The sequence below is a fragment of the Ogataea haglerorum genome (genome assembly GCF_019207285.1).
Source record: "Ogataea haglerorum isolate 81-453-3 chromosome Unknown 81-453-3_NODE_9_length_481884_cov_97.824832, whole genome shotgun sequence".
NCBI classification, from domain to species: domain Eukaryota; kingdom Fungi; phylum Ascomycota; class Pichiomycetes; order Pichiales; family Pichiaceae; genus Ogataea; species Ogataea haglerorum.
In genome coordinates, this window is record NW_025065159.1 from 413,777 (window position 1) to 430,411 (window position 16,635).

General features: G+C 48.4%; 9 protein-coding genes across 9 annotated transcripts; 5 read left to right on the forward strand and 4 right to left on the reverse strand.

Annotated features, from left to right (window-relative positions):
- Positions 1-3: 3 nt before the first annotated feature.
- Positions 4-711, reverse strand: KL911_003565 (uncharacterized protein; the record flags this gene model as incomplete). The annotated part of the gene is made up of 1 exon (XM_043198759.1): positions 4-711. The coding sequence occupies one exon, from the start codon at positions 709-711 to the stop codon at positions 4-6; it is 708 nt and encodes a 235-aa protein (XP_043053896.1).
- Positions 712-758: 47 nt separating this feature from the next.
- On the reverse strand, positions 759-2,315 carry KL911_003566 (uncharacterized protein; the record flags this gene model as incomplete). Its single annotated transcript, XM_043198760.1, has 1 exon — positions 759-2,315. One exon carries the CDS (start codon positions 2,313-2,315, stop codon positions 759-761), a length of 1,557 nt encoding a protein of 518 aa, XP_043053897.1.
- Positions 2,316-2,485: 170 nt separating this feature from the next.
- KL911_003567 (uncharacterized protein) lies at positions 2,486-3,007 on the forward strand (the record flags this gene model as incomplete). Its single annotated transcript, XM_043198761.1, has 1 exon — positions 2,486-3,007. The coding sequence occupies one exon, from the start codon at positions 2,486-2,488 to the stop codon at positions 3,005-3,007; it is 522 nt and encodes a 173-aa protein (XP_043053898.1).
- A 140-nt stretch (positions 3,008-3,147) lies between these two features.
- KL911_003568 (uncharacterized protein) lies at positions 3,148-5,772 on the forward strand (the record flags this gene model as incomplete). The annotated part of the gene is made up of 1 exon (XM_043198762.1): positions 3,148-5,772. One exon carries the CDS (start codon positions 3,148-3,150, stop codon positions 5,770-5,772), a length of 2,625 nt encoding a protein of 874 aa, XP_043053899.1.
- Positions 5,773-5,873: 101 nt separating this feature from the next.
- On the forward strand, positions 5,874-8,423 carry KL911_003569 (uncharacterized protein; the record flags this gene model as incomplete). Its single annotated transcript, XM_043198763.1, has 1 exon — positions 5,874-8,423. One exon carries the CDS (start codon positions 5,874-5,876, stop codon positions 8,421-8,423), a length of 2,550 nt encoding a protein of 849 aa, XP_043053900.1.
- Positions 8,424-8,459: 36 nt separating this feature from the next.
- KL911_003570 (uncharacterized protein) lies at positions 8,460-10,610 on the reverse strand (the record flags this gene model as incomplete). Its single annotated transcript, XM_043198765.1, has 1 exon — positions 8,460-10,610. One exon carries the CDS (start codon positions 10,608-10,610, stop codon positions 8,460-8,462), a length of 2,151 nt encoding a protein of 716 aa, XP_043053901.1.
- A 170-nt stretch (positions 10,611-10,780) lies between these two features.
- Positions 10,781-11,247, forward strand: KL911_003571 (uncharacterized protein; the record flags this gene model as incomplete). Its single annotated transcript, XM_043198766.1, has 2 exons — positions 10,781-10,820; positions 10,949-11,247. The coding sequence occupies 2 exons, from the start codon at positions 10,781-10,783 to the stop codon at positions 11,245-11,247; spliced, it is 339 nt and encodes a 112-aa protein (XP_043053902.1).
- A 31-nt stretch (positions 11,248-11,278) lies between these two features.
- On the reverse strand, positions 11,279-14,968 carry KL911_003572 (uncharacterized protein; the record flags this gene model as incomplete). The annotated part of the gene is made up of 1 exon (XM_043198767.1): positions 11,279-14,968. One exon carries the CDS (start codon positions 14,966-14,968, stop codon positions 11,279-11,281), a length of 3,690 nt encoding a protein of 1,229 aa, XP_043053903.1.
- A 134-nt stretch (positions 14,969-15,102) lies between these two features.
- KL911_003573 (uncharacterized protein) lies at positions 15,103-16,458 on the forward strand (the record flags this gene model as incomplete). Its single annotated transcript, XM_043198768.1, has 1 exon — positions 15,103-16,458. The coding sequence occupies one exon, from the start codon at positions 15,103-15,105 to the stop codon at positions 16,456-16,458; it is 1,356 nt and encodes a 451-aa protein (XP_043053904.1).
- Positions 16,459-16,635: the final 177 nt, after the last annotated feature.

Genomic DNA, 16,635 nt, shown 5'->3' on the forward strand with positions numbered 1-16,635 from the left:
TTTCTACTTTCTGCGCTCCTTGAGCTTCTGGATCCTCCTCTCAACCTTGCTCAGGTATCTGAACTTCTTCTTTTTCTTCTTGGGCTTCTCGTCGGCCCCCACCAAACGGGCGTACTTCTTGGCACGCTCGATAGACTGTTCTAGTACTTCTTCTGCCTTTTGCAGATTAACGTGGTTTTTTCGCGCCAGCTCCATCAGATCGATATGGTTAGGGTTCTCGATGGCCTCCACCTCCACGGTAGACACGCCAGGAACAGGCGCGTCTGCGTCGTCGACCTCGTACTTTTGCTTTAGGATTCCCTTCTTGCCAACCTCCGTGTTGCTTTCTTCCTCGGACTCTGACCGCTGTGAGTCAAAACCTGTCCACTGTTCCTCCTTGTCCTCATCGCCCTCTTGTTCCGTCTCCTCGCTCTCCTCGTCGTCAGACGCCTGGATCTTCAACGCCTCATTCAGCTCCTGCAGCCGTCTCTGGACCTGTTGTCTGCGCTCCTCACGGATCCGTTGTCGCTCCTCGAGCCGTGCTTTACGCTCCTGCTCTTGATTGAATTCCTGGGCCTTCTTTTTCCTTTGGAGCTTCCTCTTGTGAAATCCGGTCAGGTACTGCACCCTTGAGTCCTTGTCAAACACAACTTCCTCCACGCGGTTGGCCTTCTTCCTCTTCTGAGCATACTTCTTGCCCCCGGTAAGGATCTCCCTGTTGGGCCGTGCCATGAAAAATAATTAAATTTTTTTAGTATTAATCTAGATAGATATTTTATTCAATCTTGAAATTTATAGCTCCCGCTGGCCATGGTGATCGATCCACCACGGTAAGAGCCGCGCTTCATTTTATTCTTGTTCTTCGTGAAATCCTTGCCCCTCACCTTGCCAAGTCGCTCGTTGGCCTGCTCTCCCCACGTGCCGGCAGCGCCCTTGTATGCATTATCCATTAGAGCCTTGTCCTCGAACGAAACCTTTTCTTTCTCAATGCGCGAGAAATGCTTGCGTTGACCGGGCTTCAGGGTCTCCTTCGGAGCTGGAATTGGCGACTTTGAGTTCCTGGGAGATTCACTAGGGCTGTCCGGTTGCGAGGCAGTGGAAGACGACGACGGAGATTCCGCTCCAGACTTGCTTCTCTTCGATGGAGGCTCGCTGAAATTCTTCTTGCGCTTCTTGGTCTTCTCGGCCTCGGAATCGCTATCTGAGTCGGAACCAGAACTTGAGTCGGAATCAGAACTTGAGTCGGAGTCTGAATCTGAATTCATGGCTGCGTCCGAGCCTGCCCCTGAGTCGGAGTCGGAGTCTGAACTGTCCGAGCTCGAGTCGGAGCTCGAGTCTGAATCTGAATCGGAGCTCTCAGACTCAGAGCTGTCAGAGTCGGAGCTGGAGCTCTCTGAATCAGAGCTGGAGCTACCAGAGTCGGAACTGGAATCCTCTGAGTCGGAGCTAGACTTGGAGCTCTTCTCGACCTTCTCGTCTTCCGAGTCGGAGCTGGAGTCGGAGCTAGAGTCTGAATCGGAGTCTGGGCTGGAATCGGAGTCTGAATCGGAGTCTGAATCGGAGTCTGAATCGGAGGCTGAATCGGAGTCTGAGTCTGAGTCTGAGCTTGAACTAGAGCCCGAGCCCGATTGGTCAGACTCGTCGTCAGAACTGCCGGAACTCGAATCTTCGCCATCAGAGTCGGAGTCAGAAGCTTCGTTGTCAGAGCTGGAATCAGAACTAGAGCTAGAGCTAGAGCTAGAGCCAGCCTCGCTAGCCGATTCGTCATCGGAGCCCTTCTCAGACGCCTCATCCGAGTCCGAGTCCGAATCGGAGCTTGAACCGCTGCTCGAAGTCGAAGCATCCTCAGAATCAGAGCTGGAGTCGCTGTCTGAGTCTGAACTGCTGGATTCACCATCGGAGCTGGACTCAGAAGAATCCTCCTCAGAGCCTTCTTTGCTCTCTACCCATTTGTCCTCTAGTTTTCCCTCGACTTCAGTGATTTTTCCCTTGGCCTCCTTGCGTAGAGCACTTTCGGCCTTCTTGTAACCGTTACGCTTCAAGTAGTCAGCAACGTAGGAGATAATCTCTTCTTCGCCAGCCATAGATTGGTAAAGAAAATTTGAAAAACTTAAAATTTTTGCGCACGACCCTGTCAAATGGATGGGGGCAGGCCCTAAGGCCTTGCGGGCAGTCAGCGGGACACCGCTTGCCAGCAGCAAGAATTCCCAAATCACGGTCGAGTTCGCCATGTAGATCGTCAAAAACCTTGGTCTCGACTCTATAGACCTACTCTGTTTTTTAAAAGGCGTGTTTTTAAATTTGGTGCTGTCTTCCTGTAACAGGCTGAAAATCATAACCTTGTAGCCCTTCTGATAAAGCGGTCAGTTTTTGCCTCGCCTTTTCAGGAAATCTAACGACATCCTCCTCGTTGGACTGCCCCGCTACTTATCCACCACAACCAAAATGTTATATACCTCCTTACACCGATGCAAATGGAAAAAACCATCCTTTCTTTGTTTTTGCCATGACTGAGAGAAAGATCATCATTATTACGTCGGACGGCGACAAGTTCCCCGTGGAGCGCAAGGTCGCCGAAAAAAGCATTCTCATCAAGAACATGCTGAAAAACCTGTTGCCTGCTGAAGAGGAAGAGGAGGATGACGAGGACGAGGACGAACCCATCGAGATCCCGACCCAGAACGTGCGTTCCGCAGTCATGAAAAACATTCTTGAATGGTGTGACCACTACAAAGACTACAACTTCCCAGACGACGAGCAGGATGACGATTCGAAGAAGAGCGCCCCAATTGACGCCTGGGACAAGAATTTCCTTAATGTCGACCAGGAGATGCTGTACGAGATCATCCTTGCTGCCAACTATCTCAACATCAAGCCGCTGCTGAACGCCGGATGCAAGGTTGTGGCAGAGATGATCCGCGGCAAGTCTCCTGAAGAGATCCGCAAGACTTTCAATATAGTTAATGATTTCACACCAGAGGAGGAGGCAGCAATCAGACGGGAAAACGAGTGGGCTGAGGACCGCTGATTGCACTTGCTCATCTGCTCGCTTATGTCCAGTCAAAAAAAATTAGGCAAATGTCCCTGCATACGGCTTCTGTAGAGTACCTTATTTTTGATCTTTAGGTTTATTTTTTTTTCTGTTGCGGTTTTCTTGTAATATTATTAATGGCATCTGAATCTTCAAAATCCAGGCCCCGAGGAGCCAGTTTGAGAATAAAGAACTTTCTGAACAAAAGAAAGAGCCATTCATCTGTGTCTAGTGCAGGTTCCATGCTTTCCAAGAATCAAAGACCGGAAGCGAACGCCGATGTGAGCTCTACAGGTTCATTCTTGGTTCTTCCCACCATTTCGCCAATTTCACCCAACGACTCCATATCGGGACTCAAGTCGAAAATCAAGGAGCACACAAGGACCAACAACGACGATGAAGACGATGAAGACGTCGACGACATAGCATCGTCGTCAACAAGATCTACAACTTCCGTCACAAACCGCACGAGTCGGTCCCTGAAAAAACTTGTGTCTCACAAGTCAAACTCGTCGGCAGGCGCACGATCCACCACAAAACCCAAGAATGGCACAGGGATTTTGGAGAGCCTAATGCATTCCTTCAATCTCAAGTCCCAGACAAGCTTCCATGAGATTCCGCCCTCTTTGAACACTTCAGGCGAACAAGAAAGCCACGAAAGCGCGTCTCCCGTTGATAATATCGAATTCAAGCCCATCAAGACCTCTGTGCTTAGCTCATTGGGCAAAGGCTCATTGGCGCTCGATTATTTTCCCAAACCCGCTGCTTCCGAAGCTCACGAGCTACCGTTCTCTGCCATTGGCAGCGACAGCACCAACCGAACAAATGCCAACACCCTTGCTGATCCGACAACAACAACCACCCAGCCAACGTCTCCAAATACCAATACTCCTGTGGAAGAGGCTCCAAGCTTATCCAGAGATCTGACCGTCGCCAGGAGAACGCTGTCTCCTAGCTCAATGAAAAAGTCTGTGAGTGCGAACGCGCTGTACACGTTGAACTCCTACAACAATAGCAGCATTTTTGAAGAGGATGGGACCCTTCACAACAGACGTTCTAGACAGCCAAGAGAAACAGGACGGCTTACTGTTAGCGACACTGCACAGTTGAGCCGCCATACCACAAGTTTTATAGACCACGAAGAAGATCTCGAGGCTCGCAAAAAGCGACTGACGGAACAGCTGGGTATAAAGCTTCCCAGTCAGAAGCGACAAGACTCGTTCCATCAGATGTTTCCTGAAATTCCCGCATCAGAAATATTTATCGAAGACTACACATGCGCATACCGCAAAGACGTGCTAATCCATGGCCGCATGTACGTGAGCGAGAACCACATTAGCTTCCACTCGAACCTAATTGTTCTAATCACGCATTTCACCATCACGTTGAGTAAAGTGCTGTCCATCAAAAAGAAGAAAACCGTCGGTATCCCCAATGCTCTCGAGTTCAGCACTCTGCATGATAAGTACACCTTCGCATCGTTCATTTCCAGAGACTCAACGTACGAGCTGCTTGTGACGATCTGGTCATCGTCGCTCTCGGGCTCTGTTCTCAACACCGTCGACCTGGACTTCACCACCTCTGAGGTGGACTCTGACATTCCCGATTCTGAGGAGAGCGATGACCCTGACGCCATGAAAATGTCCCGTAACGGAACCATACAAAGCAAAACCATCAAAACCGCGAAGGAGCCTCTTCCTGACTCTGGGAGTGACAGTGAAGTATCCGACAAGGAGAACATGATTTCAGACGACGAGCCAGAAGTCAACGATAATTCTGAGAATCGCACATTCAGTGGAATACCCTACGATGGTCCTTTGCAACACGAACCTACCAGCAATGCATACTCTCCGGAGTCGGGAGAAGTGGAAGTTATCAAGGATACGATTCCTGCTCCTCTCGGGGCAGTATACTCGCTTTTATTTGGCCAGGATACCAACTTTTTGAAAAATGTCTTAAAAACGCAGAAGAACATAGACATATCGGAAATCCCTGCCTTTGATGAGACGACAAAAAAGAGAAAGTACTCATACGTCAAGCCGCTCAATGGTCCAATTGGCCCCAAGCAGACCAAATGTAACGTGGAAGAGGAAATTGAGCGCTGCGATTTCAACTCGAGCTGTCTAGTGACCCAGATGACAGAAACTCCGGACGTGCCATCCGGAAACTCATTCCGCGTGAAGACGCGGATCTTTTTGAGTTGGGCTAACAACAATGGCTGCAGAATCCAAATTGTGACGTCACTTGTCTGGAGCGGCAAGTCGTGGATCAAGAGCGCGGTGGAAAAGGGAACCATCTCAGGACAGAAGGAATCCCTAGGCATTTTGGTGAAGGAAGTGAAGAAACGCGTGGCTGGAACTCCCGTTTCTATTTCGATCAAAAGGAGAAGGTCGGCCTCTGATAAGAAGCGCAAGGAAGTTGAGGAGGAGCCTGAAGAGACCCCGGTCGTTTCGCCGACTCCTGCAGAGCCTATGCTCAAAGACAGGATTCTTGCTCAGCTGGATCTCAAGGCGGTGCTCTTGATAATTCTGATCCTCCTTATGTTGTGGGACAAGTTTACACGACCAGACCCGGAGCCCAGACACAGGGCACTGGACAACCAGATATACAGGACGAGCGAGGCAGATTTGTGGAACTGGATCGACCAGCGCCAGAACGGCTTTTCTGCCGACCAGCCCCCAGAGGTAGGTGTCCAGCAGCTGAAGGAGGTGATCAGAGTGGTGGAGAAACAACTCGATGGTCTGAAGGATTCGACCAAATAATTACATGCTACAAAAGTAGCAGCTCCACCACCAAAGATAATATTCTAATATATAGGGCTGTGTTACCACTAAAAAAAAATCATATACTATATTTATTACTAATGGCAACCGAGTCTGAGATCTATGACGAGGACGATATATTCGATTCGGATGACTCGTACTCGTCCGACTCGGACTACGAGTTGAGCAAACAAGCTGCACGGTCGAAGAAGAGGAGCTTGCAACTGGAACAGAAGGCAAATGACGCTAAGGAGGCAATACGCAAAATCGAGAAGACAGCGAAGGACACTAAATTCAACGACTCCGAGCTTGTGACTATCTCCATGGCGCGGCCGCCAGACTTTGTGCCCGATTCTGTTTCTGCTGTCTTTGGAAAGGCAGATTTTTCGTACTTGAAGCTGAAACCAGATCATGCGGCCAGACCTATATGGATCAGTCCGCTCGACGGCAAAATCTTCTTGGAAGGGCTGTCACCTCTTTCAGAACAGGCGCAGGATTTTTTGGTGACCATTGCCGAGCCCGTGAGTCGTCCAAGCTTCATCCACGAGTACAGAATTACCACGCATTCGCTCTATGCGGCAGTTTCCGTCGGACTCGAGACAGATGACATCATTTCTGTTTTGAGCCGATTGTCAAAGGTGCCGCTGGCGTCCTCTGTTGTCAACTTCATCAAACAGGCCACGGTCTCGTACGGTAAGGTGAAGCTGGTGTTGAAGCACAACAGGTATTTTGTGGAAAGTCCGCAGGCCGATATTTTGCAGATGCTTCTGAAAGACGAGGTGATCGGAAAATTGCGAATACAAAGCAGCGAGACGACCGTGACGATGAGTGATGGTTTGGTGATCACCAAGCCCGCGCAGAAGGGCGACCTGGTGATTCCAGGAACAGAGGAAAGCAAGAAACGAGAGCAGGAAAAAAAGGACAAGCAGATCAAGGCAGAGGAGACGCCGCTTGCAGCCGAAGACGGTACCCAGGACGAAAACCTGGAAAATATATTTGCTACAGTGATCGGCGACGCAGGCGAAGAAGAAGACGACGATACGGTGCACTCGTTTGAGATTGCACACGAGTCTGTCGAAATCGTCAAAAAACGGTGTCAGGAGATTGACTACCCGATGCTGGAAGAGTATGATTTTAGAAACGATACCCAAAACCCAGATCTGGAGATTGACCTCAAACCATCTACTCAAATCAGACCTTACCAGGAGAAGTCGCTGAGCAAAATGTTTGGTAACGGACGTGCAAGGTCTGGAATCATTGTGCTTCCCTGTGGAGCTGGAAAGACGCTGGTGGGAATCACGGCTGCCTGTACGATCCGTAAGTCCGTTATTGTGCTCTGTACATCCTCTGTTTCCGTGATGCAGTGGAGACAGCAATTCCTGCAATGGTGCACGATTCAGCCCGAGAACGTTGCTGTGTTCACGTCTGAAAATAAAGAGATGTTTTCGGGGGATGCCGGGCTAGTGGTTTCGACGTACTCCATGGTCGCCAATACCAGAAACCGTTCTTACGACGCCCAAAAAGTTATGGACTTCCTCACGTCACGTGAATGGGGATTCATCATTCTGGACGAGGTGCACGTCGTTCCCGCTGCCATGTTCCGGAGAGTCGTCACGACCATTGCTGCGCATGCAAAATTGGGTCTCACGGCAACGCTGGTCCGTGAGGATGAGAAGATTTCGGATTTGAATTTCCTCATTGGTCCAAAGCTCTATGAGGCTAACTGGATGGAGCTCTCGCAAAAAGGACACATTGCTAACGTCCAGTGCGCGGAAGTTTGGTGTCCAATGACATCAGAGTTCTATCAAGAGTATCTGAGAGAAAGTGCGCGCAAAAGAATGCTTCTTTACATCATGAACCCTACGAAGTTCCAGGCTTGCCAGTTCCTGATCCATTACCACGAGAAACGAGGAGACAAAATTATTGTCTTTTCAGATAATGTCTACGCTTTGCAGGAATACGCACTCAAGCTTGGAAAACCATTCATTTACGGCTCCACGCCGCAACAAGAGAGAATGAACATTTTACAGAACTTTCAGTACAACGACCAGGTCAACACGATTTTCTTGTCGAAAGTTGGAGACACGTCTATTGACCTGCCCGAAGCGACGTGCCTGATCCAAATCTCGTCTCACTACGGTTCCAGAAGACAGGAGGCCCAGCGATTGGGCAGAATTTTGCGAGCTAAACGGAGAAACGACGAAGGTTTCAACGCATTCTTTTACAGTCTTGTTTCGAAAGACACTCAGGAAATGTATTACTCTACCAAAAGGCAGGCGTTCTTGGTTGACCAGGGTTACGCGTTCAAAATTATCACGCATCTTCACGGAATGGAGAACTTGCCGAACCTCGCGTACTCGACGGCCAAGGAACGCCGTGAACTTCTTCAGGAGGTGCTGCTGAAGAATGAAGACGTGGCAGGCATTGAGTTGGGTGAAGATTCCGAGAACCTTGTCGGAAATGGAGTCTCCAAAAAACTGAAGAACACCTCCAAGGCAGTGAAGAACCAAGGATCGCTGGCCGGTCTGGCCGGAGGTGAAGACATGGCTTACGTTGAATATTCCAAGAGCAAGGCCAAGGAAGTTTCCCATCACCCCTTCTTCCAGAGGAACTACTACAAAAAGAACAAGAGAAGGAAGCAGAATCAATAGTGGATCACCATTTTCGCTAATATACATCTTATTAATTCACACGTATTTGAGTTTGCTGAGTTCTATGTGCTCTTGGTACTCGTTCACGATCTTGGTGTTCATCGATTCCAAGCTTGCGGTGATATCGTTCTTGAAGTTTAGAGTTTGGTTCATACAATCTCCGATTCTATGGAAAAATGAAAAGTATTGATACTTCAAATCGCTCTTAAACTTGTCAAGCTCTGCCTTGGCCTTGAAGTGTCTGGCTTCCACCGCCTTACGGTCGGCCAGCATCCTCTTTTGTAGATTTCGGATTGTGCTTTGATCGGCCTCCACTTCTGCGTCCTTGGTCGAGAGCTCGTATTCCAGTTGTTCTTTGGTGTCTTTGTCGATAGCTTGAAAGCTGGCGAGCTCAGACTCCAAGTCGTGGATTGCATACTCTTTGGCCGTGAGCTCCTGCTGTTGGTTATCAAGCTGTTCATGTAATTTGATCAGGGTGTCCTGGTTTTTACGGTGAGCTTCCACTAGATCGTATTTCAACACGGTGAGGTTAGTTCTAATATTGAGTTCCTTGAGTTGCGGAATGATCTCATCTGGCTTCCTGCCAAGTTTCGAATCATCATTTATCACTTCCTCCGTAAATCCGGTGATGGTTATCTGCGGCAATTCTTTAAACGTGATTGAATGGAGCAGGTTATATATGTAAGAATTGTATGAGTCGATGAGCTTTTCTAATCCTTCATAAGCTTTTCTTAAACTTGAAAATTTCTCGTTGACAGTCTTTTGAACCGAATTACTCTTGTCCACCACGGAATCGATATCTTTTGCCAGTTGGGCGCGCTCTCTATGCATCATTTCTATGGCCTGAACAGTGAAGTTTTTGGAACTGAGATTTGACAGAATCTGGGATTTGGCCTCTTCAGACTTCGCAAGCTTCTCCTTGATTGATTCAATATCTTTTTCGATCTTCATGATAGTGGTAGGCCATTTCAGTTTCTTTTGCATCTGTGCATCAATGAACGCTTGGTACCGTGACACGTCAAGCTCTAACAACCTTGACTTTTCGTGATTAGCACGCATTTTTTCCTCTTGTGTTGAAAGACTTTCAACCTTAATGTTAAGCTCGTTGTTTTCCTCCTCGATGGAATGTAATCTCTGAGCGACCTCCTTCAAAAATTCATGATATTCCTTTTCCATCTCTTTGAAATACGAGTCAAAGTTCGAGCCACCAGTAGACATATACGATTTGTAGGATTTCAGAGCATACTTCGTGAAAAGTTTATCAACGAGATCCTGCTCTTTCATCACAACAGAGTCATTAATGGAATCATCGTACAGGAACGAGTTGTTCTGAGGCAAATTTTGCGCTTCTTGGAAATTGTCCAGCTCAACACTATCAAGATCAAAGCTTTCACCGACAAGTTGACGCATCCAGTAGAGCATACCCAAAAAAATATGCCAATTAGAGCCACCCACTGCACTAATCTGTGATTTGTTTATGGTGTCCAAGTATGGATACTCCAAAAACTTCAACAGAGAGTACACTTCTTGCTCAATGGAACGAAGAAACTTGTACCCAGGATCGATCTTCTTGTAAAGCCACTGGAACATAAGCACAAAGTCTTTTTGTGTGGGGTTTTTCAAAGTCTTGTTGGTCAAGGGATGTTTCATCTCTATGTCAAACTTGTTGGTGGATAGAAATGCATACAATTCCTGTTGCATCTTGAGTTGGAAATTGCGATCCCGCAATGGTCGGGGGTCTCTGGGTTGAGTTGGCGTCATGTAATTGGCACCCGGAGTATTCACCACGGAGTTCTCAAACAGCCTGCCATTGGAAGATGGAGGAAGCTGATGCTGAGCCAGAGACCTGCGTCTGTTTACGCTTCCGGGAGCAGGGATTCCTGTTCTGGTGATGGATCTTTGCACTAGGTCTTGCACACTCGGAGCGTGCTGCGAGAGACCAAACGAGCTTTGTCTCTTCTGAGCACTGGGTTGGTTCAGCAATCTTGGAGCTCCAATGTTGACATTCTTAGGAAGCAGACTAAGCCTTTTGCGTTTGATAGAGGAGGCTGATGGGATATTCGTATCCAAGGCGGAGAGGATGTTTGTTGTTCCATTAAAGTACTGGCCTGTTGGCTGCTGACTAAAATTGGTTGAGAAGGACTGTCTTTTCCTCGGAACCGACGATTCCAAATGGTACTCAGACATGATAGACGCGAACAAAGCCGGTTTCAGCGCTATTTATATTTCTTTGGAGAAACGATGTAAAGAACGTTTTGTTTACTTTTATGTTTTGTTTTGGTTTTACTTTTGCGACAGAAAAATATGAGCTCAAGCTGACATAATCAAGAAAAAAGAGTTAGAAATATATACATATCATGGCCATTGGACAACTGCCCAAGAAGCCTAAATTGGTAAGTAGAATCAGCTCAGCTACTAACTCTAGGCGAACCTCATAAACTTCCGTGTGCGGGTAACCACACTGGACACTTCGCAGTTCACTGGAACGCTTTTATCTTTTGATTCGCATATGAATTTAGTTCTAGCAGATGCAGAGGAGTTTAGACTGACAAAGCGCTCTCAAAAACAGCTTCGGGAGCAAAAGGCTGTTGATGTGGACGAATCGGGCATAAGTGAAGAAAAGCGGTTACTGGGATTGGTGATTTTGCGCGGAGAAACAGTTGTGTCGGTCGTGGTCGAGGCAGGTCCTAATTTGGCGAGTACGAAGCCTGCTCTGCGACTAAACAAGGGTAAAGGATCGGTCAAGCCACTCAAGACGCTGGACGGGGCCAAGACGGTGCGGCCTGCAGGAGTCACGAAGCCACGCAGTCTGAAAAGAAAGTGAAAAGTGTAATTTTACGTACCTAATGTTCTATCTATAAATACAACGAAGCACAGAAAACAATGTCTCGCTTGATCTTTTCTTGAGCCTCGCCCATTTTCATATGTAGTTCAGAGTCACCCACGATAAGCGCACAATTCATCACCACGCGACACACTTCATCTAATCTGGTGATGACTCTCACGATAGTTCCTTCCGCCTCGTTTTCGTCGTTGCTCAGTTCCATGATTTCCTTGAACGACTGTCCTCTGGCCCATTCGTATACGACGTTCACCAGACCAAACCTGTTGTTTTCAAGGAACTGCTCTTCTTCTGCTGTCAATATGATCTTGTTTTCGTTGGACACTTTCATCACCTGCTCCACGATTTCCACAATCTTGTCTTTTCCACTTTCGAGACGTGGCGTGCACAGAGGAGCCGGGCCCTCGTCGTTTCCATGCTTACCGTCATAAACAAAGCATGAAAGCAGAGCGACTATCTCCTCGCTGGTAAAAGTTCCCAAGATGTTCTCGAAAACTAGTTCGGTGACAATCAATTCGAAACCGAAATTGATTTCACAAGCAACACGTCCTTTTAGCGTGACCGTCAGCTGGTCATTAACAAAGTCGAGCTGCTTCAACACTTGCAAACGTTGCTCGTAGTCTGGCAAAAGCTCGAGGTTCTCCTCGCTCATCAGACTTTTCAGATATTCTATGCGTTTCTCGATGTTCTTGCGGTTCATGAAAGCTGGATACTCTGCTTCGACAAGCGAGTCAAACTTTTCGTCTGCAAAACAGTTCATCACCGTGTCCCGCAGCTCATCGATGCGGGTCAGGATCTCGATCATATTTGGATTCTGGAACGCAGTCCAGTCCAGCTCACCCCACTTACGCTGGTATCGCAGAAGCTGGCCCACCTCCGCCTTGAAGTCACTAATGCTCTTAGCGTCCTTGTTGATTATACCATTGATATAAGACCGCACGGAGTATGCACCAACAAACTCGATGTCACTAAGAGGAACATCGATGAACCTGAAATTAGAGCCCGCTTTCCACTTGCTGAAGAACTTTGCCACATAAGGCTGGCCAAAATTGGTAGTATAGACGCAATTGAACTGGTTTTTAGAGCTTTGCTGGATGTCCAAGGTCAAAAGGGTAATTTTGTCGTCACCATTGCTCCATCTAGCCGTCACAGCAGGATAAGACTGGTTTGTGTCACGGTCGCGGTAAACAACAAGACGACCGACCTTGAGCCTCTTTTGGTAGTACAGCAACTTCATACTCTCCTGGACAAGATCACCATATTGCTCTTTCATTTCCTCCATCGTATTGTAGAACAGGTTAAGTTTAGCGCTATCTTCCTCAGAGATGTTTTGCTTTTTCAAATCCTTGAGCTGCTTTTCAAGCTTGGCAATCTCGACCTCGTGCTCAGGCAACAGCGATTGAGTCGTATTCTCCCCGAAAGATCTCTTGATCATCTCTTCCACTCTCAAGGCCTCTATACGAAGTAAGTTCAAAATCATATTGTACGTGAGTCTGAATTTTGAGGACAACTTCGTAGCAGTGCCCATTGTCACCTCCTTGAACGCAAATTCCTCCAGTGGTTGGTTGTAAGCCATCACAATCACGGTACCCGTGCTATCCAGTCCACGACGACCAGCACGGCCAGACATTTGCGTAAATTCACCAGGCAGCAGATTTCTATATCCTGTTCCGTCGTGCTTGCGCAGTTCGCTGAAAACAACGGTTCTTGTAGGGAGGTTGAGTCCCATGGCAAAAGTCTCTGTTGCAAAAAGGACCTTGATGAGAGTCTTGGAAAACAAGATCTCAATGATCTCTTTCACGATAGGCAAAAGACCACCGTGATGAACAGCAATACCCCGAGAAAGCATTTCACGCACTTTCAGTATTTGAGGCAGCTCTCGGTCTTCCTTCTTAAGCCTGGAAACGGCTTTGTCAATGAACATATGGATCTGTGACGCCTCTTTAGCATTACAGAAGTTCACTCCCCGCAAGGTGTCAGCGTATTCTTCACAACGTTTCTTGGAGAAGACAAAAATGACTGCTGGCATCAAGTCTTTCTTTTGCAAGAACGTCACCAGATTGTGCCACGAGTTCTTGTTTGGGCCGTCTCTTTTGAACATCTTTCCGGACATAGTTGAGCCTCCACGGGCTCCTCCACGGCCGCCGCCTCTCGCACCGCCTCGTGCTCCGCCGCGCACAATAGCCCCAGCCTTCCCCTTGGCATTACTCTCCGCAGCATCCTTCTTTTTGAGAAGCTTGTCCTCGTGTAGTCTGAAATTCTTCTGCTGGAAGGAGCCGTTGGCATCAATGAGCTTGAATATGTCGTCCTTGGCCCACACAAATATCTCCAACGGCACAGGCCGCTTCGAAGTCGAGATAACGTAGATGTCTTTTTGTCTGGTACGTCCGACCCAAGAAGCAAATTCGTAGGTATTTGGAACGGTGGCAGAGAGTAACACCACCTTAATATGTTCGGGAAGCATAATGATGACTTCTTCCCAAACGACACCTCTTTCGATATCGTTGACATAGTGCACCTCGTCGAAAATGACAAACTCCACATCTCTAATCACATCTGCGCCTCTATAAAGCATGGAGCGCAGAATTTCGGTGGTCATAATCAGGCAGCTCGCCTCGGGATTGATTTGAACATCACCGGTGATCACTCCCACATCGATGTCGTCGAAACTTTCTTTGAAGTCCCTGAACTTTTGGTTACTCAGTGCCTTGATCGGCGACGTGTAAATTGTTTTGGTCATGTTCCTGTTTGCCAACGCAATAGCGTACTCAGCTACCACAGTCTTACCGGCCGAAGTATGCGCGGCCACAAAGACAGAGTCGTTTTTTTCGAGATGGTAGACGGCCTCTTTCTGGAAAGTATCCAGCTCAAAAGGCCATGTCCGCGCTGGATTGGGCACAAGTTCGTCAAAATTAGGAATTGCATGGTTCACATCCACCACGTGGGCCCACTCGCGTTTCGGTGGAAGAGCAGGCTTTCTTTTCGACGGTCTGGTGAGCATACTGGCAGGAATGAATTTTGAAATCTCGTCTTCCACGTCTGCTTCTTGAATAACCTCAGGCTCTTGGTATTGTGCCCCATCCGGCTCGTCGCCCGCCTGCTTTTGTTCCAGCTCTGTCAGATCTGTGTGCACGTTGTCCTTCAGTGCCAAGCCGCGACTCAAGCCCTGCGGAATGTCCAGCAGTCCGTTTTCGTCTCTGTGAAGAAATTTCGTCGAGTCTTTGGGCTCCTCGTTGGCGGTCAGTCCTCCAGGCTGGAAGGGCAAAAAGCCAGAGTTTCCTTTGATCGCAACGTCATTACCACCAAACTTTCGTTTGACAGACAGCGACGTCACGGCAGAGTTGCCAGACTCCAAAATAGTGCGGTCAAAAGTCTCCTTGTAGGAAACAATGGACCCCTCAAGACCGCTGCGCTGGAAGCGGACCGTAGTTCTTTTGAGAGTTGGAGGAATCCTCAGCATGGAACGGTAGAACCGTTCTCTGTCCTGCGCATTAACCTCCGGCACTTGTTGGAACTTATCGAGCAGATCCCATGGCAGCTCATTCGTGGGAGAAAGATATGTTTTCTTGATGTCAGCAAGAACAGCCTCTTCAGACACCGGAGGTGGGGGAGTGGATGTCTTGGTAGTTGGATCGAGCCAGGAATCATCGTCTTTCGGTCCGACTTTCAAGTCACAGAGCACATCCAGCAGCTGAGTAGTCATGATTCAACAGAAACAAGCAGCCAGCAGCCCTCAAACCTAAATCCTAAGCACTATGACCTGAAAACAATAATTGTCTTGTAGGTGATATTTTTTGGCCATTCATTTATTTTCGGCTCTCTCCTTTTCCCTCTACAATGCCCCTCTACACTGTTTCGCACGTTGGCAACCTGCGTGTGTGCGTGGTGATGGTCGGCCTGCCTGCTCGTGGCAAGTCGTTTATTTCGCACAAGATTGTGCGGTACTTGTCCTGGCTATCCATCAAGACAAGGGTGTTCAACGTCTCTTCCTACCGTCGCGAGGAGTACAGAGAACAGCCTTCTGCGGACTTTTTCCATCCAGACAACGAAGAAAGCAAGGTGATCCGTGATCAAGCCAACATTGATGCGATCAAGGACGTCATCAAGTGGATGAATGAGGAGGACGGATGTGTAGCTATTCTAGACGGCTCCAACGTCACCAAGCAGAAACGAGCAACGGTCGCGCAGATCCTGAGAAGCAACAGGGTGGAGCCACTGTTTCTAGAAAGCTTCTGCGACGACGAGGCGATCGTCAAGTCGAATATTTTGGACATCAACTCGACCTCCCCAGATTATTCCGGAAAGCCGCCCGGCTATGCATTGGAGGACATCCTCACGAAAATCAAGTACTACGAGACACACTACGAGCCTATGGACCTCGAGGACGAAAAAGAGCTCAGCTTCATCAAGCTGATCAACGTCAACTCGCAGATCATCATCAACAAGATCGAGAGCTACCTGGAGAGCAGAATCGCGTACTATATCATGAACCTGCACATCAAACCGCGCTACATATGGCTCTCGCGCCACGGCGAGTCGCAGTACAACCTTGAGGGTAAGATAGGAGGCGACGCAGACCTGAGTGAACGGGGAATGAAGTACGCTCGGAAGCTGAAAGACATGGTGGAAAAATATGTTCCCAACCACGACAAGCTCGAGGTCTGGACCTCGACTTTGAGGCGAACGCAGCAAACAGCGCAGTTTCTGCCAAACCCGAAGAAACAGTGGAAAGCGCTGGATGAGCTTGACGCTGGATCGTGTGATGGCCTGACGTACGAGGAGATCGCTCAGAGATTCCCTGAGGATTTTGCGGCGCGCGACGAAAACAAGTTCGAGTACCGATACCGGGGAGGAGAATCCTACAGAGATGTGATCCAGCGGCTGGAGCCTATCATCATGGAGCTGGAAAACCAGGAGAACGTTCTTGTGATCACGCACCAGGCCGTGTTGAGATGTATCTATGCCTATTTCATGAATTCTCCGCAGGAAAAGTCGCCGTGGATGTCGATTCCCTTGCACACACTTATCCGTCTCGAGCCACGTGCGTACGGCACAAATGTCACGCGCATCAAGGCCAACATCCCTGCCGTATCCACGTACAAAGAGAAAGGCACGTCCAAGCTGGGGGAATCGCAGAACTCAGCTCACGTCATGGCCGGCGAGGTGATCACGAGCGATGTTGCAAATCAATAAGAGCACTTGTGTGCCTGAAGTTCCGTCTAGTAATGGAATCATGAGCAATGAAATACTTTGGCAGGTGGGGCTTGACAAGCAGATACTCCGGCGACAGCAGCAGCACTCTTCACCATTCTGAAATGACTCCTCTGAGCGTGCTGGGAAGCCTTGCCAGGTGCCTTCGTAGCATGGTGC